At 45.0% G+C, this 23,338-nt stretch overlaps 1 protein-coding gene and 1 long non-coding RNA gene across 5 annotated transcripts in view; both read right to left on the bottom strand.

Moving 5' to 3' along the window:
- RAC1 (Rac family small GTPase 1) overlaps window positions 1-23,338 on the bottom strand; it is a 40,395-nt gene extending 17,057 nt beyond the window's left edge. The window contains exons 1-7 of one of the 4 annotated variants that reach the window (XM_088016726.1): window positions 22,870-23,189; window positions 12,871-12,942; window positions 9,125-9,242; window positions 3,161-3,217; window positions 1,600-1,662; window positions 678-837; window positions 29-369 (exon numbers count right to left, since the gene is read on the bottom strand). In XM_088016726.1, coding sequence (XP_087872852.1) covers window positions 239-369; window positions 678-837; window positions 1,600-1,662; window positions 3,161-3,217; window positions 9,125-9,242; window positions 12,871-12,942; window positions 22,870-22,904 — 636 coding nt within the window. In that variant the 5' untranslated portion in view covers window positions 22,905-23,189 and the 3' untranslated portion in view covers window positions 29-238. Of the gene's footprint in view, window positions 1-28; window positions 370-677; window positions 838-1,599; window positions 1,663-3,160; window positions 3,218-9,124; window positions 9,243-12,870; window positions 12,943-22,869 lie in introns of those variants that run through there. The other 3 variants (XM_088016723.1, XM_088016724.1, XM_088016725.1) reach the window with 3 other exon arrangements.
- LOC148162884 (uncharacterized) lies at window positions 19,852-22,784 on the bottom strand. The gene is made up of 2 exons (XR_015766415.1): window positions 22,342-22,784; window positions 19,852-20,484 (listed from the first exon to the last, which is right to left on the bottom strand). It is a non-coding gene; the product is annotated as an uncharacterized LOC148162884 (long non-coding RNA).

Below are 23,338 nucleotides of genomic sequence, written 5' to 3'. Positions count from 1 at the left end.
CTTTTGAAAAATAAGGCTTTAAGAAAGCTTGACATTTTAGGCCTAAATTTTAATATAACGTGAAAGTTTGAAATCTTACACTTAAAACAAAACCTAAAAATTACTGATTGGTTCAAAATGGTTTTATGGAAAAACTAATCTGTAACAAAAACTTGGCATCGAGTGCGAAGGCTCCACCATTTTTGAGCAAAGCGTACAAAGGTTCCGAGGGGGACGGGGCGGGGGCGGGCCCGGACATTTACAACAGCAGGCATTTTCTCTTCCTCTTCTTGACGGGAGGGGGGCAGAGAACCGCTCGGATCGCTTCATCAAACACTGTCTTGAGGCCTCGCTGCGTGAGTGCCGAGCACTCCAGGTATTTTACCGCACCTGCCGAGAAACACAGCCTTGTACAGCCACCTGGCCACGTGCAGAGCCACCCTTCTGACCACCACGAGGGCGGGAAGCGGCTCCCCAGGCCCTGCCTCCTGCTGACCCACTGGGTGCAGCAGAGCAACCCCTGACCTGTGCCCGGCTCCTGAAGGCTCACACCGAGGGCCTTGCCTCGCTGGCTCCCCAGAGGTCAACAGGAGCCTGAGTCAGAAAGACTCACTTTCTACCTGCCCAGACTAGACTCTCATCTCTGCCACAGAAATAAAAGCATGTGCAAAGCAGATGTGAGAATGCGGATTTCCTACCGATCTCCTTAGCCATGGCTAGACCCTGCGGGTAGGTGATGGGTGTCAGCTTCTTTTCCTTCAGCTTCTCGATCGTGTCTTTGTCGTCCCTGAGATCAAGTTTAGTCCCCACCAAGATGATGGGGGTGTTGGGACAGTGGTGTCGCACTTCGGGGTACCACTAGATTCAAGAGAGGAAAAAAGTCATGACACACTCCCTCCCTGAACATCATTCGCCTAAATTCCATTTCTACGGGCGCCAAACTGTGTCAGCCACCCCACCTTAGTCCCTGCAGAGCCCTCAGCAGGACACGGCACCCTGCCCTCCAGCCCTGCTCACCCCCCCTTGCAATACCTTCCAGAACCACAGGCCTACCTGTGGGCATTCAATTAGCAAGCTGGGACTCCCAAGACTAACGAGCCTACTCATCAACAAGAGCAAGGGGAGAAGTGAAGGTCCCCCTCCCAAAACAACTACCTTTTGGTAAAATGAGTCAAGTTCTTAGATCATCTCCGAGAATCCTTCCTAAATCCAGTGAAGAGAGTCAACTCCACCTGGACTGAAGTCTCAGCTCTGCTACCATGACCCCCACCGAACACATCCCTGATCACAACTTAAGGACATCCTGCCCGTGTCTTGTTTCACTAGGAAGCGTGTGAGATGCAGGAGTGCAAAATCATCGTCGCCACTTTTATTAGACGACCCCATCAGACTGACTCCAAAGTGCTTGTCATTTTAACAAGGGACACAGCATTTCTGAATCAGACCCTAAAACTTTAGAACTCTACATAACGAAGTCCTATACTTCAAAAATTGATTCGCTACCTAAATAGAACTACAAAATCAATTTAAATAATTAAAACTCCTATCACTAAATGGTATTTTTGCCTCCCAAGAATGACATTATGTAACAAAATCTTTCTCTAAAACATCCCCGCTTACCTTTGCTCGAACATTTTCAAATGATGCAGGACTCACAAGAGAAAAGCAAATTAAGAATACATCCTATAAAAAGGAAACAGGGAGGCGTTTAGAAATGGCCTTACAATGACAAATGCACTTTGCTTTGTAAATGCTGTTGGGAATGAATCATGAGACAAAATGCATGTTATGTACCAGCAGCTTGTGTCTAAAGCTTACCCCCTCGTTACCCCTTCAGTTCTGTCAGAAGGCTCCCAAAGCAGGGCCAGCACATGAAGCAGCCAGTTACTTGGGAGAAGAAGGGAGATTTACTGGAATGTGCTAGAATTTACTGGAGGCCAGGGAGGCCTCAAATCAGACCCGCAAAAGGCTTCTTTTCCATCATTCCCAACTCCCACCAGGAACTTAATGGCCCTATTTACATATAGGGATAAAATCAAGTGTCAAGATACCACTGCGATTTTTCTGTAAAATGTGGTCTCAGTTTATCAAAAGCAGAGTCTATTTTAAAACCATTTACCAATGGCATGCTTTTCAGTAAGCTCCCCATGTGCACGTTCAATACACGTTTAGTTGACCATTGGGTTGCAATTAAACTGCTTCTTTAAGAACTGCCACCAGAGTCCCTGGCACAAAGTGGGGCTCAGCTGTTTGCTACGTGAGCACATTCCACCGTGAAGGAGGATGGTCTAGCGTGTGAGGGGCATCTTCCTGGCTGTCAGCTTCTCAAACCCAAGCAGGGTCTCTGGAGGACTTGCAGCACAGGGTAGTTGCAGCTGAAGTAGAGGTTCAAAGGAAAAGTCGGTGCAGAGTAAATACCTGGAAGAATTTCTGACTGAACGGAAACCATGTGTCCCACTCTGTACTGTATAAAAAGCTGAATTTAAAGATTTACCTATATTTTAAAATGCCTAGGACTTTCTAAAATGCTAGGCTTTTAAGACATTTTCCTGGAAAAAGGCAACTATGCTACTTTGTGAAATGTACCCAATTCCCAAGCTAACACTTTCAATCATCCAGCTGATATCTTGTACCTGGAAAGGGAGAGAAACATCCCACACAACAGCTTTTTATAAATGACATTTAAAAAATGCTGGCGCATGCACAGGCTTGTCCAAGAATCACCATGGCATTTGGGCACCTGATTACGTCATTTCAAAGCAAGATTGGGTTAGCTCCCCAGCACCACACAGCCATGCCCCAGACAGGCCCGCTGCACCGGGACACCAAAGCGGGGGGAGGAGGGCCCGGCAGCCACGGTTAGTCCCACTCCGGCTCAAGCACAGGCTCCGGGGTGGAGCCTCCACGCCTCCATCTCCAACCCGCCCAGAAAGGCCCCTTCATAGTTCCTCCTTTCCCTCAGGAGGGGAGCAAGCAGTTCACAAACCGCTTTAATTCAAGCTAATAGGTAAACTGCCTTGCTCTACTGAAAGCACATTTGGTCAAGCAAAACCCAGCCCTGAGTGAATTAAATACAGAACACTCAAGGAACGTGAGGCTCAATAGGAAATCCTGGGAAAACTAAGTGAAACGAGAGAACAGATAAAGCTTGAAACTGAAGTCGACTGAAAGTTTTACATACGGCAATCGGCTTGTCTTTGCCCCTGGAGGTTATATCCTTACCATACGTTTCTGCAACCTAGTAATGCATGAGAACTTTGTTTGAGTTTAGTAAAAACTGAGGAAGATAAAAGTCAATATAATCCATTATTTCTTCATCAGAATTCGGTCTCAACCCTCCCAAAGGATCTGAAAGCAGATGATTATCTAACATCTATGATGTCAAACACCACCAAGCACTCCATCAAACCCTGTGAAGGTCAACGATGGTGAAGACACGAGGTCAGGCCAATGCTGGGGGGAGGGGCAGGACGGAGGCACTCAAGCCCACCCATGGCAGCACACAGAGTGCTCCTTGTCCAGCAGGCGCTACGACATGCCTGAGGAAGCACACAGGTCACAGCCAGTCAGGAAATGTGAAGGAAGCGTCCTTAATGAAGGTGCGTCCGTAGGCTGTCACTGACACCCACTAGCGACAGGCACACCTGTCAAAGACCTCCATCAAAAACCTCTGAGACCTAAGTCCAGCTGAAGCCGCCGCAAATGGGAAAGCATCTGTCTGTAAAAACAGGCCTCTGAGAGGAAAGGCTCCCCAGGAGCACGGCCAGGTCTGAGAGCCTTGAACGCCGCAAGTCTCCCGTACAGACGTGCTGGTCCTCTCCTCCCCCACACGCTGGGAGTGCGGTTTGAATTTCGGGACCTGCGTTACTGGAGTGAACAGCACTGACGCACTGAGACCTTTCATTCCCCACCCCCCAGCTTTGGACGGGACTGCCCAGAGGGACAGCATTTCTAGTGTTTACCACAGTGCTTTCAATTCCTTTCTTTGTTCCAACAAAAATCGAAAGACTTGCTCTTCAAGCAACATTAAAACCTACAATTCTTTTAAGAGACAATCGGACAAAAAAATTATTTTAATTTCACCTCACTCAAGCTTCTGTGATCTGCAATTGTGAGAATATTTAAAATTGCTGTAACTATCTGGGTTTAATCTATGAGCTGTTTTTGAAGATTTGTGCCCCCGACACCTTGACGTGATGCCAAATCTTTGTGACACACAGACTCATGGGCATCGGCTACAAAAATGCAGCCTCAATTCAAAATACCCTCCAACGACATCTGTTCTACCCCTTTCATTTTTTAAGAACATCTTTTTTGATGAAGAAACACACTTTCTGTCCTACATTAACATGCCATCTGCCTGTTCCTTTCTCCTTTCTTCCCCCAGACAAAATATGGCTTTAAAAAATACTTCTAGGGGCGCCTGCGTGGCTCAGTCAGTTAAGCATCCAACTTTCGATTGTGGCTCAGGTAATGATCTCAGGGTCGTGGGATCGAGCCCCGTGTCGGGCCCCACATCAGGCCCCGCACTGCCTGCTTAGGATTCTCTCTCCCCCTCTGCCCCTCCCCACCCTCTAAAACAAAAACAAACACAAACTAGCACTTCTAAAAAATAAAAGTAAATTAAAAAATAAAATGCCTTGTATTTCTGATATTTATCTCTTCCAGTAGCAATTCGTTCCAACCTTTGCCTTCTAACCCAACACCCCAAAGAGTCCGTGCTGCTCAGTATTTACGCGGCATCTCCAGGTTTACGCCCATCCTGGTAAACCCCCAAGCTCCGCCACAAGGCCACTGGGGCCAGGCATGGCCTGGCCTGCTCAGCCTTCCTCCCGGGGTCACCGTGTGTCCTGGAGCCTCTTTATTCCACCTGAGTCACAGGCTCACCTTTCCTCTGGCTGGGACGCCGCCTTCCCCAAGCTGGCAGGACATTTCCAACCACAAAGGCTCCCACCATGCCTTCAGTGACTTTATTACCTGTGTATCACAAGGCAGCTCTCCCTCACTCAAAACCACTGCCTTCCCTGAATGTGTGGAGGGCACCATCAAGAGACAAGTCAGCTCCTAGCAGAATGGCAGCGGGCAGACTTTGGGCTCTCCTAGCTCTGAACATACTACCCAGCGTTGCTCTCTCCTCTCCTCTCCTCTTCCAAAGACCTTCCACCTGGTTTTACTTCAGGCTTGGAACATTTTTCACTACAGGCATTCTACAAACCAGGAAAAGGAACGTATACATACAAACAGGGCAAAGACACTGTGCCTGTGGCATCCATGGGGAGCTGCTAAGAAAACAAGCTCTGGAGAGAGAGGTGCAGCCTGACACCTGGGAGGCAGCCTGTGACCAGGCTGGAATGAGACCAAAAGTAAAGCAATAAATAGAAGACCACTTCACAATCTTGTCTGACTACAGAGAAAGGTCACCGTGCAAACTAAAAACACCAAACATCCCCCTCTCCCAGCCAACGAGACTGTGTGCTTATGTCTGCACCAGTCACAGCTCTGGCCACACTTCATCCCCGCCTTCTAGAGGATATGGGTTAGAGCACCCCTAAAACTACCCTGCTTCCCACGAGCACCCCATCCACAGCAAGCCCTGCCTCCTCAAGCCTTCACCCGAATCGCACACCCCAGAGCCCCGAAGGTGTGTGTCTCACTGGGGACACAAGGACAAACCCAATTTGGTTTAGCCACAGGTGTGTTCCTAGTGACCTTTGGCCAGGGGACACAGATCCTGTAAAAGCCAACTGTAGAAAGCCTTTGCAAATCAAAGCAGCCAAGCTAAATGCTATTGTTTTTCCTTTTGACCAATGTGGAGCAGTCTAGCCCTTTCTCCAGATTGAGCTCACACAGAAGGAACCCGGCTGCCCAGGACAGGAGAGGCCCAGTGTATCGGCGGACAGGTGGGGCACCATGAGCTTCTGAGAACCCACACAGAGCTCAGGCCTTGTGACTCTGGCAAGTCACCTAGGTTCCCCTTCACACCACTAAATCCTGGAACAAAAAGACAAATACGGTGGGCCGGACACAATGCACAATGCTGGGCCTGAGCACTGCTCGGACCACACCGTGATGGGGAGCAGGCCACTGAAGATGAGTGTGCAGAACTCAGGGTATTTTTAAAAAAGAGAGTATTAAAAAAAAAAAAAAAAAAAGAGTATAAAGGTAACTTATTCAAGGATGGAAGAGGCTGAAGAATTACTTAATTGAAAAAAACAAAAATGTGAACAGTTTCTACTAAAAAGTACCACCTGTTCGTTATCTTTTGGAGAAGAAGTAGAAACAAATGCCTTACACAGATTTAACTCCGCTCCCCAGAGCCACCCCACAAACAAGGACAGCATGCTGTGTTAAATGACCACAGGAAATAGAATGTCTGTTTTTGGGTCACAAAGCCCTAAGTAGTGGTGAGATCCCTTCGGGAGAGGGTCTGAGCCCAGTCATGGATGAGCTATAATAATACATATTGAGCTATATACATGGATGAGCTAATATAATACATCATTTAATTGTCTAAAATGGAAGCAAAACATAACTAGGCCTGTAGACCAAAGAGTCAACAACTGGAGACCATGTTTCAGTTAGTGCAAAGTTTAAAGGCGTCCCCTCTGCCAAGGTGCCAGCCGGAACCACCAAGCCTGCTCCTCTTGGTAGGATGGCATTTGGGGCCTGCCCCCCAGGAGCCAAGAAAACTTCCTCATCCCCAGCGGGCGCATCTTTAACTGCCAGATGGCTGCTCTCCCCTCTTTGCTCTAAGCACCATGACACCCCCCCGTGCTGGTGCGTGGTTTGTTACACACGACATGCGGGAGCCACCTGAGCAAGAATCATGCCTTACCCCCTTTTAGACGGCCAAGTATTTGACAGGAAAATAGCACCTTACACAGATGGGACATAAATAGTTTAAGTCCTGCCCCAGAAGGATAACACCCCACCCGCTTGGCTGTCAGGCCTCATACCCTGCGGCTTGCTTCAGTCTGTTATTTTATCTACGCGTTCTCTAGTGTGTTCTCTAGCATACAGAGTGGGAATCTTGCCAAGTCACCTTTGACTTATTGTGAGTGACTCCCTCAGAGAAAAAGGCCGCACCCTGCCTGGACCCCTTGAGTCACAGGAGGTGGTTCTCATTTCTCAGAAGTGACACCCCGCCCTTCTAGATGTATCCAGTGGGTTGCAGACTCCTACTCTACCAATCAATAGGTTAGCAAATCCACTTAAAATCTGGAATTATCAAGCACCCACTGGGGTTAGAATAATTGAAGACCTCACACCATTTGGTAATTACGAGCTGATTTTTAAAACTTAATCACAGTTAATTTTTAGCTGGAGAGATTAACTGAGACATCACTCATTCAGACCTCCCATTTTATAGTCTTGGTCTTTGTTTAACACTATTACTATAATTCAGCTAAAGGACAATCAACAAAAATCCACGGCTCAAAGAGATTGTATTTGGTAATTCCTCCAGCAGGAAATAAATAACAAAAGGCAATGACTATTGGATAGAAAAGCTGTATTCAAAAGCTTAAAACGAGAAAAAAGGGGCGGGGGGGGGGGCAACTGGGTGGCTCAGTCCAGAGTGTCCTGAGTGTCCTGAGCGTCCGACTCTTAATTTTGGCTCAGGTTGTGATCTCAAGATCATGAGATTGAACCCCACATAGGACTCTGCACTCAGTGGGGAGTCGGCTTGAAGATTCTCTCCCTGTGCCCCTCTCCCCTATTTGTGCACATGCAAACTAAGTTTAGGGGCACCTGGATGGCTTGGTCGGTTAAGCGTCTGACTTTTGGTTTCAGCTCAGGTCATGATCTCAGGGTCATGAGATGGAGCCCCACATTGGGCTCTGCACTGAGCGCAGAGTCACCTGTGTATTCCTTTGACCAGTGAGTCACCTGAATCTCACCTGAATCTCTTTAAAGTCTTTAAAATACTTTTAAAATGATGAACAAACATGTAACAAGATAAGCAAATGGTACAAATAAGACAATTGCTTATTTCAAGAAAAGGGCTTCTAAGCATATTTTCACCAGCTATTGATCTGATTCGCTTTGGTATATACATCATTTAATTGTCTAAAATGGAAGCAAAACTAATCTAGAAGTTTTTCTGACTGGACACAGTGGACATATCTTTACAAAAGACCTGAATCCACATTGAGATTTAGGTACTAAAGCCATAAAAGATGAGCATGTTTTATAGAAAAATAGTATTAAACCTTGGGCGCCTGGGTGGCTCAGTTGGTTAAGCGACTGCCTTCGGCTCAGGTCATGATCCTGGAGTCCTGGGATCGAGTCCCACATCAGGCTCCCTGCTTGGCAGGGAGTCTGCCTCTCCCTCTGACCCTCTCCCCTCTCAAGCTCGCTCTCTCTCATTCTCTCTCTCAAATAAATAAATAAATAAATAAAATCTTTAAGAAAAATAATATTAAACCCAAAAGACAAGTCATTAACTTGATTTTTAAGAACCTTAATCTTAACTGTTTGATTCGATTCTATGGTACCAAACTGTTACAAAGCAAACTGACCTTGAAACTAATTACTGTTGAAACTGGTTTGCAAGAATAAAACAGTACCTATTTCATATGGCTGTCCTGAAACTGAAATTAAAAGCATAGCACCACAGTAAGTAACTGGTAATGCTACCAAAAAAAAAAAAAAAAAAAAAGGAAACAAATCCTTGGTCCGCACGCATCTAGGAGGACATTCACTATTGAACTTAACCTTGCTACTACTTATGCCCTTGAACACCGCAGGAGGGTAGGGCCACTGCCCCCCTGCCATGTAGTCAAAACTCCGTGTATTACTGTGACTCCCTGAAAACTTTTAATAAACAGCTTGCCGTTGACTGGAAGCCTTACCGATAACATGACCAGTCTATTAATATATATTCTGTATGTTATGTGTAAAATATACTGCATTCTTATACTAAAATAAGCCAGAGAAAATATTACTAAGAAAATTTTGAAGAGGAAATATACTTACAGTACTGTAATGTATTTATGGAAAAAAGTCCTGGTCTAACTGGACCTCTGCAGATCAAACCTGTGTGTTTAAGTGCCAACTGTATAAGCAAACCCATAGGCAATACCCAATTACACAGGCAAAATAATACATTCCGAAGGACACGTTAAAAATCAGTCATGATCCTTACTGTTTGCGGATAGGATAAGGGACGTAATCGGTCATAATCTTCTTGTCCAGCTGTATCCCATAAGCCCAGATTCACCGGTTTTCCATCTACCATAACATTGGCAGAGTAGTTGTCAAAGCTGTAGAGTGGAGAGAAAACAGTCAGTCCGCAGCTCCAGAACATTAAGCACAGATTGGGGGCTTGAGTTACTGTCGTGGTGAGGGTCCCAGAGGTGTGCCAAGGCCAGGAGTGGCCTGGAGGCTTCCAGGGCAGCAGATGCACCAGCACGCAGGCATGAGGAGCCTGAGGACCTAAGAAGTGGAGGGAAAACCGGCTGCAGTGTAAGGAGAAAAACATGCACCTGAAGAAACATGCCCGAGAAACAAAGGACAAGCTATTACATTTAACTGAAACAAATTACTGTCAGCAATAGAAAACCTTTGCTTTTAATAAAGAGAACATTAAGATTTTTCTCCCATGGGGCGCCTGGGTGGCTCAGTTTTTAGCTTATTTAAATTTAAACTGGGGGGCGCCTGGGTGGCTCAGTCGTTAAGCGTCTGCCTTGGGCTCAGGTCATGATCCCAGGGTTCTGGGATCGAGTCCCGCATCGGGCTCCCTGCTCGACGGGAAGCCTGCTTCTCCCTCTCCCATTCCCCCTGTTTATGTTTCCTCTCTCTCTGTGTCTCTGTCAAATAAATAAATCTTTTACATTCATACATACATACATACATAAATTTAATCTGGTTAAGTGTCTGCCTTTGGCTCAGGTCACGCTCTCCAGGTCCTGGGATGGAGCCCTGCATCAGGCTCCCTGCTCAGTGGGGAGTCTGCTTCTCACTCGGCCCATTCCCCTGCTTATGCTCTCTTTCTGTCCAATAAAAATACATAATTAGTCAATTAAAAAAGAAAGAAAGAGGGGCACCTGAGTGGCTCAGATGTTTAAGCGTCTGGCTTCGGCTCAGGTCATGATCCCAGGGTCCTGGGATCGAGCCCCACATCAGGCTCCTGGCTCAGCAGGGAGCCTGCTTCTCCCTCTGCCTCTCTCCCTGCTCATGCGCTCTCTGTCTCTCTCTCAAATGAATAATTAAAAAAGAAAAGAAAGAAAGGAAGGAAGGAAAGGAAGGAAAGGAAGGAAGGAAGGAAGAAAGAAAAGAATTTTTCTCCCCAGGAAGAAATAAAGTATAAAATTAGTCCCGCTTTCAAACCCCACTTGACTTTTTTGTGTACGTATCGGACTCATCTTCAACAAGGTGGCACACAGGCCACACCGAGTGTTCCAGAACACCCGCACTGAGTATAGGGTGAAATTAACCAAGCCCTGGTCATCCAGGCCTGCAACCAAAGGGACATGGTAACAGAGAGCAAACCTAATTTGAAAAGCTATAGTACAACGTTTCCAGAGTGAGTGTACCGAATTACACACATAAATTAACTTAAAGTTGCTACACAAAAAGTAGTTACTGGTAAGAAGAGACAGTCCAGAAAAGCCTGTCTGATGGGCAGAAAATAAGGCGGACATTAAAACAAAAAGGGGTGGGCGCCTGGGTGGCTCAGTTGGTTAAGCGACTGCCTTCGGCTCAGGTCATGATCCTGGAGTCCCGGGATCGAGCCCCGCATCAGGCTCCCTGCTCAGCAGGGAGTCTGCTTCTCCCTCTGACCCTCTTCCCTCTCATGCTTTCTATCTCTCATTCTCTCTCTCTCTCAAATAAATAAATAAAATCTTTTAAATAAATAAATAAATAAAACAAAAAGGGGTGGGGCGCTTGGGTGCTCAGTTGGTTAAGTGTCTGCCTTGGGCTCATATCATGATCCCGGGGTCCTGGGATTGAGCCTGGAGTTGGACTTCCTGCTCAGAGGGGAATCTGCTTCTCCCTCTGCCCCTACCCCCCACTCATGCACTGCCTCACGCTCTCTCTCTCAAATAAATAAAATTTAAAAAAAAAATTATTGAAGTACCACCAAGCACTTCATTAAAACGAAAATCTAGCATTGCAATTCAAACCTGGGCAAGTACCAAACAGGACACAATACATCAGCCTGTAAGATAAAATTCAGAATTCATTTTCACATACTCTCAACACTAAAACTTAGGGTCTTGCTACACTGCAACAGCAAAGTCATGGTCTGAGTAAGCCTGCAATGTAGCTTACAGAACGGAATGTCAACTAGATTTCATAAAAAAGCCTGTTTTGCAATTCTGTTTCTGTGAGAAAAGGAAAAATCATTCAGTAAACAGTATCATGACTTTTTTCCATCTTGGAAAAAAGAATCAGATGCCTGTGTCCTACTATACCAAAAAAAAAAAAAAAAAAAAAAATCAAATCTAAACAAATTTAAACTTTAGCCACAAAAATCTAGAAAAACTACTAGAGGATATTTTTGTATCACTGAAGTAGGAATGGTCTTCCTAAGTAAGACTTAAAACTCCATGAAGGCAGAGTGGCATATTTACATAAAAATGCCAAACTTCTTTATGGCAAAAGACCCCATATAACAAAGTTCACAGACAAATGAGACAAAGGGGTTAATATTCCTTATGTACAAAAGTCCCACCAGTAAGAAAAAATTTCTGTAGAAAAACAAGCAAAGGATTTCCACAGGCCATTCACAGAACACTGCAAATGGACAGTGAACATTCATGGGACCTTAACCTCATTGATGATCAGAAATGCAAATGAAAAGGTAACTTTTAACACCTGTTGCCCATGGTCTAAGTTGAGGGGGCCACTTCAGTCACAGCTGGTCCAAGCGACAGCCTTTTTGGCAGCAGTTGGGTAGTATCTATCAAAAATTTAAATATCCATTCCCTGTTGACTTGGCACACTTCCACTTCTAAAAATCAATCACATGTGCAATAAGACATGTGCAATGATGTTTTTAACACAGGAAAAAAAAAAAAAAGACCTAACGACCAGTGGTGTTACCAGGTATTGTAGTTCAAAGTCACTGACAACTGACAATGATTTAACTCTACCCTATGTGTAGATTAGGAAAGTCCCCACCATAAGACCAGAACATGGACAGTATGATCCCATTTCTACACAACTGTGGAGACCTCTGCAGCATACAGTGCTGTGCTTGACGAGGTCAGCACAGGTGGGACCTGTGCTGTTCCCTCTCCACCAGCATGGCAGCCGTCAAGACAGAACTGACACCATGGCTACAGGGCGATACGTTATGAGGCTCGGCTACATGGGGCTCCCTAGTAACCCCATCATCAGAAAAGCACTTTTCCATCTCCACTCAATTCTGCTGCCAAGAGGGTTTAAGCAGCTCAGTAGCCAATTCTGTCCTCCCATAACTGCCCCCAACACACACCCTGGTTTCATTTCAACAGCCTGATAACTCAACAGTGACAAGCAACCATCAGATTCCTTGCCAGAAAAGGCCAATTACAATGTAACAGCATATTTCATGTTCCAGTTCTTTGATCCTTCACACACACAGCCCAGAGAGCCAAATTTATCTGAGACTCTTCTATTATCCAGTCTTCATACTTCAGTTAGTTAACTTTGTTTCCTGAATGTCTACAAACCAATTAGAAAAGCTGTGTGTTTTGTCACAATATAGAAACTTTACATTAGATTATTTTTTAAAAAGCCCAAATACCTTATAATTAGACTTTGGTGAATGTTTGGATGGAAAATTAATTAGTTCTGTTCATGCACAAATTAAGAATGCCTTTATAGCGAAAACATTGGTCAAAGGTAAAAAAAAAAAAAAACACATCACAGACAAGTTAATTCCCAGTTTAACTGGATACTTACACAGTGGGGATGTACTCTCCAGGAAATGCATTGGTTGTGTAACTGATCAGTAGGCAAGTTTTACCTACAGCTCTAGAGAGAGAAAAAAATGGTGTAAGTTGCTCAGTCAACATGAATGTAATTCTTTCATTATTCTGTTAAATTTATAGAAAAATCAAGGAGTATACACCAAGTACTTAGCATTGAACGGTTTCTATAATCTTTTAGTTAAACACTACACATTTTTATCCTGAAATTTATAGTAAACACACTCGAATTTCTCAAAAAGGAGGCTTCACGTTCTGTTTAGGTGTACAGCATTAGCATTCATGGTCAGAAACAGCTGTTTAATAAGCCAGGTTGAAGAGGAACAAGATTTTTAAATTGAAAGTCTCTTCTGTGAACATCTGTACCAGTCTTTCATCCAAGAACCTTCAATTCTATCCTCAAATCATTTTGGAACACAGCCTTCCTCTACAACTTCCACTTGGTTGCTAAGTAATATATTTTGCTGCCTCAGAGTGGTAGCTCAAACCCACCACCTTTTAAAGCCTTCCCTCTGGCATCAGTAATGACTGTTCTCTTAATAGAGTGCTTAGTCACTAACCACCACACAAACTGTGAACCACAAAGAGCCACACAGAACTCGCTTTAATTCATCTGTATTCATTTGCCACCTCCCCAACCCCCATCCTCACATACCACCATAAGCTTTTAGAGCAACTAAAACAATATATTCCAGACAATTAATTAATGGCTCAGGGATGCTGGCATAAACTTCCAAGCAGCTGCAAAGAGGAGAAAGTCTTTAAAAGAATCGTGTAGAAATCCTCCAGAGACAGAAGGGCTTCCTGCACAACTGGTAGTGGGTACAGTGTACCATCAGGCAGAGATCAGAGTGGTGGTTCAAAGTCTCCCAACTGCTTGAAATGTTTTTTCATGAGAATATCCACTACAAATTAAGATCACTGCACCCTTAGCCAAAAAATGGTTTCCAAATTTTACATTCTTATGGTGACTTCAAGGGCTTCTGAAAGCCTGTGTCCCTGGCTTAAGGATTCACTAAATGCGCTCCCTAAACGAGCCCATCTCCTGCTGTCTTCTCTTGCCTTACCAAGGTCATGTTTATCACACAATGAAGTTCTGAGCTGTAAGGTTTTGTTATTCAATCTCAACTACTATGAATTAGGATTCACAATAAAGAAGTTAAGTGCTTTGCTATTTTTGTAGCACTCTTAGCTGAAGGCAAAAACCTCTCCGCTAAGAGAGATTACAGGCCCATCCAGTCTTGCCAATACTTGTTTTACTCATAACATTATTAAGGGCTTAAAAGTTGGAACTCCCCCACCCCCAAAGACCTCACGGAGTCAAACATTACATCATCAGGAAGTAGCTTCCAACTCCTAAAGGCTTTCTAAACAAAATGACTCCCTGGCCAAACGTTTTGTTAAAAGCTTACAATGTCAAACCCCTGTAAGCAGGAGGCTAAGATCTGCAGTTGTTACCCTGGATTTGAGACCCAGAGACACTTTATCACTTTATCACTTATTGGCTGGAATTGTTAGTAAGTTTCAACTTCCTTATGACTCAGTTTTCACAACTGTAAAATGGATGCAAGACTACCAACTCCATCACAAAACTACTGAAGGCATTAATTCTATTTCAATCTATACCAACAAAGTGTATGCTATGCAAGGAAGAATAGTAGGTGCTGAAGATATTGCAGTGAACAAGACCTCATGGAATCCGTGAGGTTATTAAAGTAAAAAATGAAGAATGCTGTCATTACATAAAATTATAGGTGTGATAAGTGTATTAAAAATGCTCTGGAGGGGCACCTGGGTGGCTCAGGTCAGTTAAGCGGCTGCCTTCGACTCAGGTCATGATCCTGGAGTCCCAGGATCGAGCCTCACGTCGGGCTCCCTGCTCAGCTGAAAGGCTGCTTCTTCTGGTGCGCTTTCTCTCTCGTGCTCTCTCTCTCAAATAAATAAATAAAATCTTTAAAAAAAAAAAGATGCTCTGGAAATGTACGGCAAAGGGATCTAACCTAGTCTTGGGAGGCCCACAGAGGAGGCTGCAATGTATACTGAAACTTAGAAGAGTGGGGCCGTGACAGAAGGAACATTCCAGGCAAAACAACAGCATTTATGGGGAAGCCCAGTATACCTGAAGAACAAAGAAGGGGGAAGCAGCAAAAGAAAATGAGGAAATTGTCATCTCTTCTTGTTAAGGGTATGGGACTTGATCCTACTCGGGAAGTCCCAGAAGATTTTTAGTTGCCGAGAAACCATTAAATTTGCATTTTTAGAAGCAGCCTCTGACTGAGTGTGGAAAGAGGACAGAGGAAGGAAGCTGGGACTGGAGGCAGGAAAAGCAGAGTGGTGTGAACCAACGAGGGGGCTTCAGGGTGAAGAGAAGTGGGCCATTTCAAGAGCTTCCTAGGCACAAGGCAGAACAAGACAGCTCAGCCATGGGTTGGATGTGGTAGCTGAGGGAGGAGAGTGGAGTTAAAGCCATCATCAGTGAACCTCTTTCCAAATTACAAGTGTGTAAAAATGTTAATACTTATTACCTCTTGGGCGCTTGGGTGGCTCAGTTGGTTAAGCGACTGCCTTCGGCTCAGGTCATGATCCTGGAGTCCTGGGATCGAGTCCCGCATCGGGCTCCCGGCTCAGCGGGGAGTCTGCTTCTCCCTCTGACCCTCTTCCCTCTCGTGCTATCCCTTATTCTCTCTCTCAAATAAATAAAATCTTTAAAAAAATACTTATTGCCTCTTAATGTCAAGAATAAGCAGCTATGAAGGTTTTAATGGTTATGTTAAAACGTCATAGTAGCACTTCCCTAAATCTCTTCCATATGTATGAAGAACAAAGCCATTACTTAAAAATATGACCAACTCTGTTTTTTTCTGGGGCGCCTGGGTGGCTCAGTTGGTTAAGCGACTGCCTTCGGCTCAGGTCAGGATCCTGGAGTCCCGGGATCGAGTCCCGCATCGGGCTCCCTGCTCGGCGGGGAGTCTGCTTCTCCCTCTGACCCTCCGCCCTCTCATGCGCGCGCGCGCTCTCTCTCTCTCTCTCTCAAATAAATAAAATCTTAAAAAAATTAAAAAAAAAATATGACCAACTCTGTTTTAAAATGCTCTAAAACTTTTTTCCTGAAACTTCATCTTTAGCTGACGCATCATCTTTTGAAAGGTTTAACTGTAAAGGAATTCAAGGTACTGGCATAACCTGACACTGACTGAAATTTTTTTTAACAATCATTACAGTATTTGCTATAAATCTAAGTTCTGTAAGAAATTATTAAATTATAAAATTCTGACTTTTTATTTTATTTTTTTTAAGCAGGCTCCACACCCAATATGAAGCCCAATGTGCGGCTTGACCCTGAGATCAAGAGTCTGATGCTTCACCGACTGAGCCACCCAGATGCCCCAAAATTCTGTCTTTTTAATTAAGTACACATCCAACCTTTGACTTAAATATTTACTTAGTTTTTAAGAAAAGATAAAAAGAAAAAGGAAACGGTTATTTACCTCCCATTAGTGTTACTTATTCACTCCTTTTAAACACACTCCACAAACTAACTCTAGAGGCCAAAGTCAACACACACAGGCTCAGGCAACCAGAGCTCCTCACGCGGAGAATGGAAGCCACATCTGGTCACAGCCTTGCCTGAGGCTGCAGCAGAATCGCTGGAAGTTACTATCTGCTTTGGAGTTTCCAACTTATATATATACTTAACTGCTCAGTTCAACCTCTTTTTAATCTTTGAAGGCTGCCACAACGTTAAAAAAATGAACATGAGTCTACTGGAAGAAAGTTCACATGAGCACATTTTTTTTAGCCTATCTGCCTGTCCTGCTCTATCTTGTAGAAATAACCAAGATTAAACCCAATAATTTATGTTCCTATTATGTTCTTTGTTTTTCCATTAGGAGAACTTTAAGGAAACTTTTAAAATTTGGAGGGTAGATTTCAATATTGCCAAAATCTATAAGCCAAAACTTTAAAAGCACATACAATAGGGTGCCCTGGGTGACTCAGTCGTTAAGCGTCTGCCTTCGGCTCAGGTCATGGTTCCAGGGTCCTGGGACAGAGCCCCGCATTGGGCTCCCTGCTACGCGGGAAGCCTGCCTCTCCCTCTCCCACTCCCCCTGCTTGTGTTCCCTCTCTCTGTGTCTGTCAAACAAACAAAATCTTAAAAAAAAAAAAAAAAAAAGCACATACAATCAATAAATCTGGAAAACTGGCAACTTCCTCATGTTAGAAAAGTAAAGGAGGGGTGCCTGACTGATTTGACTCTTGATCTCAGGGGTGTCAGTTTGAGCCTAAGCTGGGTATAGAGATTACTTAAAAATAAAATCTTTAGGGGCACCTAGGTGGCTCAGTCGTTATGCGTCTGCCTTCGGCTCAGGTCATGATCCCAGGGTCCTGGGATCGAGTCCCGCATCGGGCTCCCTGCTCGGCAGGAAGCCTGCTTCTCCCTCTCCCACTGCCCCTGCTTGTGTTCCCTCTCTCACTGTCAAATAAATAAAATCTTTTAAAAAAAAAATCAATTAATAGAATGTACTGAAATGTGAATTACATGTATTAAATATGTATTTATGTTTTTTTTAAAGATTTATTTATTCATTTGAAAGAGAGAGAATGAGAGAGAGAGGGCACATGAGAGGGGGAGGGTCAGAGGGAGAAGCAGACTCCCTGCTGAGCAGGGGGCCCGATGTGGGACTCTACCCAGGGATTCCAGGATCATATCCTGAGCCGAAGGCAGTCGCTTAACCAACTGAGCCACCCAGGCGCCCCAAATATGTATTTATGTTTACTGCATAAATGAAAGACCCTGAATGAAAGTCCTCAATTTGCCCTGTGAAATGGGGTTTGGGAACTCTCCAACAGTAGGCCTTCAGTAAATGCATAACCATGCAGAGAATAAATTTAGAAAATGAAGAGTAGTTTAGTGCTACAAAACCACAAACTCTAATCTGATATTCTGTCACTAACAAGGGACACCACAACCAACTTACAGAAAACTATTATCACCATTGTAGGCTTCAAAAAAATTAAAAAACCCATGTAGTTTCAAAAACCCCCGAAGCTGAAGATGCTATCTCTAAGAGTTCAATTCTGAAGTAGCCTTCAGTCTATAGACCCCTGCCTTCTAGAACCACCAAGTCTAACCCTGGAGTACTTGATATTTGGATATGCAGAAGACAGAGTTCAAAAACAAGAACTTTTATCTACTTATCACCCTCATTCTCCCTCAAAATCAAATCCTCTTAAAATATCCCGATAGGGGCACCCGGGTGGCTCAGTCGGTTAAGTGTCTGCCTTCGGCTCAGGTCATGATACCAGGGTCCTGGGATTGAGTTCTGCGTGGCTCCTTGCTCAGCAGGGAGTCCGCTTCTCCCTCTCCCTGTCTGCCACTCCCCCTGTATGTGCTCTCCCTTCCTCTGTCAAATGAATAAAATTTTTTTAAAGATTTTATTTATTTGAGAGAGAGAGACACAGTGAGAGAGGGAACACAAGCAAGGGGAGTGGGAGAGGGAGAAGCAGGCTTCCCACAGAGCAGGGAGCCCAATGCGGGGCTCGATCCCAGGACCCCAGGATCATCACCTGAGCCGAAGGCAGACGCTTAATGACTGAGCCATCCAGGCGCCCCTCAAATGAATAAAATCTTAAAAAACCCCTGATAATGGGAAGATATGGGATACAGAAATAGAGCAAAATATTGATTATGAAATCTAACTGGAAGGTGTTCATTGCACAGTTCTTTCAACTCTTCTGTATGTGTGAAACTTTTCATATTAAGATGTGGCAGGAAAAATCGTCCTCTGATGACATGTGGTAACTGCCTTGGTAGCAAGATTCCTGGTAAAACATATCCTTTTTAGTAAGACTAAAATGACAAGAACTACCTGGTGGGTGATGCTGAGGTGAAAAAAAAGTAGTAAGTACTAATACATTCAATGATTAATGCAAAAGATTATAAAAAGCGGCTTTAAGATTTCTAAAAACTACTGATACTCCTGTACGGAACCCAACCTCAAACTTTTACTGGGATTATCATTTTAAAGTTTAAAAAAAAGGACATTGGGGCGCCTGGGTGGCTCAGTCGTTAAGCGTCTGCCTTCGGCTCAGGTCATGATCTCAGGGTCGTGGGATCGAGCCCCGCATCGGACTCCCTGCTCAGCGGGGAGTCTGCTTCTCCCTCTCTCTCTGCTGTTCCCCCTGCTTGTGCTCTCTGTCAAAAATAAATAAAATCTTCAAAAAACAAAAAATAAACAAAAACAATAGGATTCCTTAAAAAAAAAAAAAGACATTAAGTATAATTTTAACCACCAAGATCAGAGTCAAATAACAAACCCAAATTTAGAAGCCAGTGCAGAATTCAAACATCTTTACAACAGGTCAAAAATATGGAACCCCATGCCTCAAGACAAAAATACACAAAGACATTTCATGAAGCACTTAAATTCATGGATCATACCTTCACTGATTATTCAATGGACGTGAGTGGGGAGTAAGTAGTGTACATTCCTAAAAAGGAATCCTACATCATCACGGAAGGTATTTTTCACACTCAACTAAAAAAAATTCCTGGACAGCAACGTCTAAATTAGACATTGGGCTGAAGAGACCACTAGTCCAATCTGGAGTGAATGTTGGAGGGCTCAAGTCACTCACTCCCAGCCTTCTGGTCAACCAAAGTCAAAACAACACTATTAAAAATGGTTTAGAAATGGGGCGCCTTGGGTGGCTCAGTCGTTAAGCGTCTGCCTTCGGCCCCGGTCATGGTCCCAGGGTCCTGGGATCGAGCCCCGCATCGGGCCCCCTGCTCGGCGGGAAGCCTGATTCTCCCTCTCCCACTCCCCCTGCTTGTGTTCCGTCTCTCGCTGTGTCTCTCTGTCAAATAAATAAATAAAATCTTAAAAAAAAAAAATGGTTTAGAAATATCTGAACGTGAGATGCTGTCTTACCTAAGTAAAGCTGGGAGAAATTCTTGGGGGCAGAGATCCCCCAAATAAAAGTGACAGACCCTGTGTTCAAGAAGGACTAACAGAATTAGGACCAACAGAAGGATTTGCAGAATTAAAAAGTATCAAAATTTCATTTCATATTTTATACTCAATGGCAACTGAATTGCAATTTAGGAAAAAATCCGTAAGAAGAATATAGGCTAACTGATCCTACTTATATGATTGTAACATAGCTTTTAACCATACTTTCCAAGAATGTATTTTAGATAAGGGAGCTTGCAATTTGTGCAACTTCAATCAATTTGCCTTTATTGCTTAAACTGCCCTTAATTGCCTCAAATTCCATAGCACTGAGTTCTTTGCCCCACAAAATTTAGAGCCACATTTATGGCTTTAACAATTTTTGAATAAAAGAACGTTCCAGTTATACCATCAGGCATGCTTTGTTTGGGTAAAAGCAGAAAAATATTTTTGGTATGGAATATTATGTATCTAAATTTTTCACTGAAGTAATGATGTCTGCTATACGTAGTCCCCTAAAGGAATAGAGGGGGCGCCTGGGTGGCTTGGTCGGTTAAGCATCCGAATCTTGGATTTCAGCTCAGGTCTTGATCTCAGGGTCATGAATTCAAGCCCCACGCTGGCCACGGAGCCTACTTAAAAAAATAAAATTAAAATTAAAAAAAGAAAGTAAAAGAGGGCATACCTGGCTGGCTCAGTCAGAGAAACATGCGACTCTTGATCTCAGGGTCATGAGTTTGAGCCCCACATTGGGTGTAGAGATTACTTAAATAAACGAACAAATATTTAAAAAATAGAGCTTAAATTGTTTATTCCACTTCTAACAGGGCTTAGCCCCAGTCTACAACAATGTCAAATCCAGTACAAAAAAAGCTGAAAACTTAAAGCCACGAATTGTGTTTTATGCCTTGCACTCCCCTCACAGAGCCCAGCAGTGCCTGAGAGTAAGAGAAACAGCACCAATAAGACTGGCTGTAGGCACTTACTCAGCTGGGGCCAAGCACCGGGGAGGCAGTTAGTATCCACCATCTTGTTTAATCCTCACAACTTCAACTTGAGGCCCCTTGTCCTGGGGGATGATTTGCCCAGGGATTCCCCCTAGGCAGTGGGGTGGGGATTTGAAGGAGGGATCCAGATCCCACAGTAGGCATTCAACAAGTAGGTTAACTAGATAAACAAGCTAATACAAATAGAGGTCGGGGCGCCTGGGTGGCTCAGTTGGTTAAGCGACTGCCTTCGGCTCAGGTCATGATCCTGGAGTCCTGGGATCGAGTCCCGCATCGGGCTCCCTGCTCCTTGGGAGCCTGCTTCTCCCTCTGCTTCTCTCTCTCTCTCCCTCTGTCCCTCATGAATAAATAAATACAATCTTTAAAAAAAAATATTACATACTACAGTTAGATATTGAATTATCAGCAGTTTGGCTAAAAAAACAGTATTATTTCATACTCTTTAAGTATTTTTAATTTTTAAAGTAAATTCAGTGTTCCTAAAACAATATGATACACGTTTAGTTAACTCATTACACAAAAGGATCAAATTTCGTTTAACCAATTTACTTATTTCCGTACTAAACTAATTAGCTGAATATTTTTTGCCCCAAATGAAAGTAAAGCTTTCTTTTGAAGGGTTTAAGAAAAAAGGGGGGGGGGTGTAAAAAAAAAAACCATACATATTCCTAAAAAGGTGAAGTTTTCATTTTTAGCTATACACGCAGAACCATTAAGTGTTAATGTTTCACACGCTGACCCTGACAGATCACACAGATGGGCATCTTTTAAAAATCAGCTCAACTGTCCTTGCGGCTGAATTAGCTGTAGAAACAATTTCGAATGTCTAACTTACGACCATCTAAACAAGCTAATTCACAACTTGGGAGGCATAAAGGCCACACCAGTTCTAATGACAACTTGGGGGACTATTAATCAAAAGGAAGAGCGACGCCAGAACTCTTCCTTCGACTTTCCAGGACCTGAAAAATGTACCAACTGCAAACTGAGTTTGATGAAACTGATGGTAATCCTCGGAGCTTCCTTGTTTAACACCCAACACTCCTCGCGCACTGCTGAGACACACAATTCTGCTCGGATTACACTGAGATTCTTGTTTCCACGGGAGAAAAAAAACTGCATAAGCCAAGTCTTGTCTTCCTCTAGGGCCTGTAACCACCACAGACAGTAATGAAAAGAAATGCCTTGAGTCACAGGGCAGCTCCGCTCAGGGAGCCTGTTCTGCTACATCCCATACCTCACGCAAGAAGCGAAAGCCAATTTCTTTCTTTTTTTTTTTTTTTTTTTTTTTTTTACGACCGCACCACTTTCAGAGAAAAGAACAGTCTTAATCACACCCAGCTCCTCGCAGCCCGGATCTCAAAAGTTTCTCCACGGAAAGAGCAAAAATTATCTCACACACACACACACACACACACACACCCCTCCAATTTTTTTTGTTTTGTTTTGTTTTGTTTTAAAGCGGCGAAATACAACGGAAGATACCCCGTGGTCAATCAGTTTACGGTCACCAAACCAGCTCAGGCAAATATTCGTCCAGTCCTGTCGACCCGACCGCCGGGACACACGAAGCTCCTCACCGGGCTCGAGAGATTGATGTAAAAGCCCAGAAAGGGTCCTTTTTTTTTTTTTTTTTTTTTTTTTTTTTTTTTTTTAACGAAAGGCAACTGCAAGCCCACCGAGGTAGGGGCCGACGAGCGAGGGTGGCGGCGCGGCTGGCCCGAAAGAAGGCGGGAGGGTGGAGTTCACTTTTCCCTTCGGCCGCCGGCCGGCCACTCCCTCCCCCACCAAAAATTTTAAAAAGAAAAGAAGAAGGGGGGGAAAAAAAAAAAAAAAAGCCGGAACCAGGCCCGTGCCGTCCGGTCCCGGAGCGAGTGAGTGGCGGCCCGCGCCCCACGCCCCGCGCCGCTGCGCGCGAGCCCGCCCCGGCTCCCGGCCCGCGCCCCCCGCCCCGACTCCCGGCCCCCGCCCCGGCTCCCGGCCCCCGCCCCGGCTCCCGGCCCGCGCACTCACCCGTCTCCCACCACCACACACTTGATGGCCTGCATCTGGGCCGCTCGCTGGGCCGCGGCGGCGGCGGCCGGGCGCTGACGCGAGAAACGGCGAACTCGAGGCGCGGCGGCCGGGCGGGCGCGCGGCTGCGGACGGCAGGGCGCGGGGTGCCGGGGCCGCTGTCCACGCCGCCTAGCCCTCCGCGGACGGGAAGCCGGAGCCCAGAAGCGGCCACCACCCAAAGCTGAGGGAAAACTGCGGAGAAACAGGAAATGGCCGCTCCACTCACATCCGGTCTCCCCTCCCCCGCGCCGGCGCGCCGCTCCCAGGCTCCCGGGCGGGGCCGCTCCTGCCCGCGCGGCTCCCGGGCTTCCTGCCGGCTTCGGGGACGCTCGGGAGCGCTCGGGAGCGCTCGGCTGGGAGGAGGGAGGGCGCGGGGGCGGGCCGACCGCCATCTTTGTGCCTCCTGGCGAAGGGCCTAAGACTAGCC

This window comes from Eumetopias jubatus, unplaced genomic scaffold (assembly GCF_037043125.1).
Source record: "Eumetopias jubatus isolate StellerSeaLion01/CBP00866 unplaced genomic scaffold, mEumJub1_p1.0 scaffold_12, whole genome shotgun sequence".
Classification (NCBI taxonomy): Eukaryota; Metazoa; Chordata; class Mammalia; order Carnivora; family Otariidae; genus Eumetopias; species Eumetopias jubatus.
Note: the sequence above shows the minus strand (reverse complement) of the source record. Positions and strands in the feature narration are given on the sequence as shown.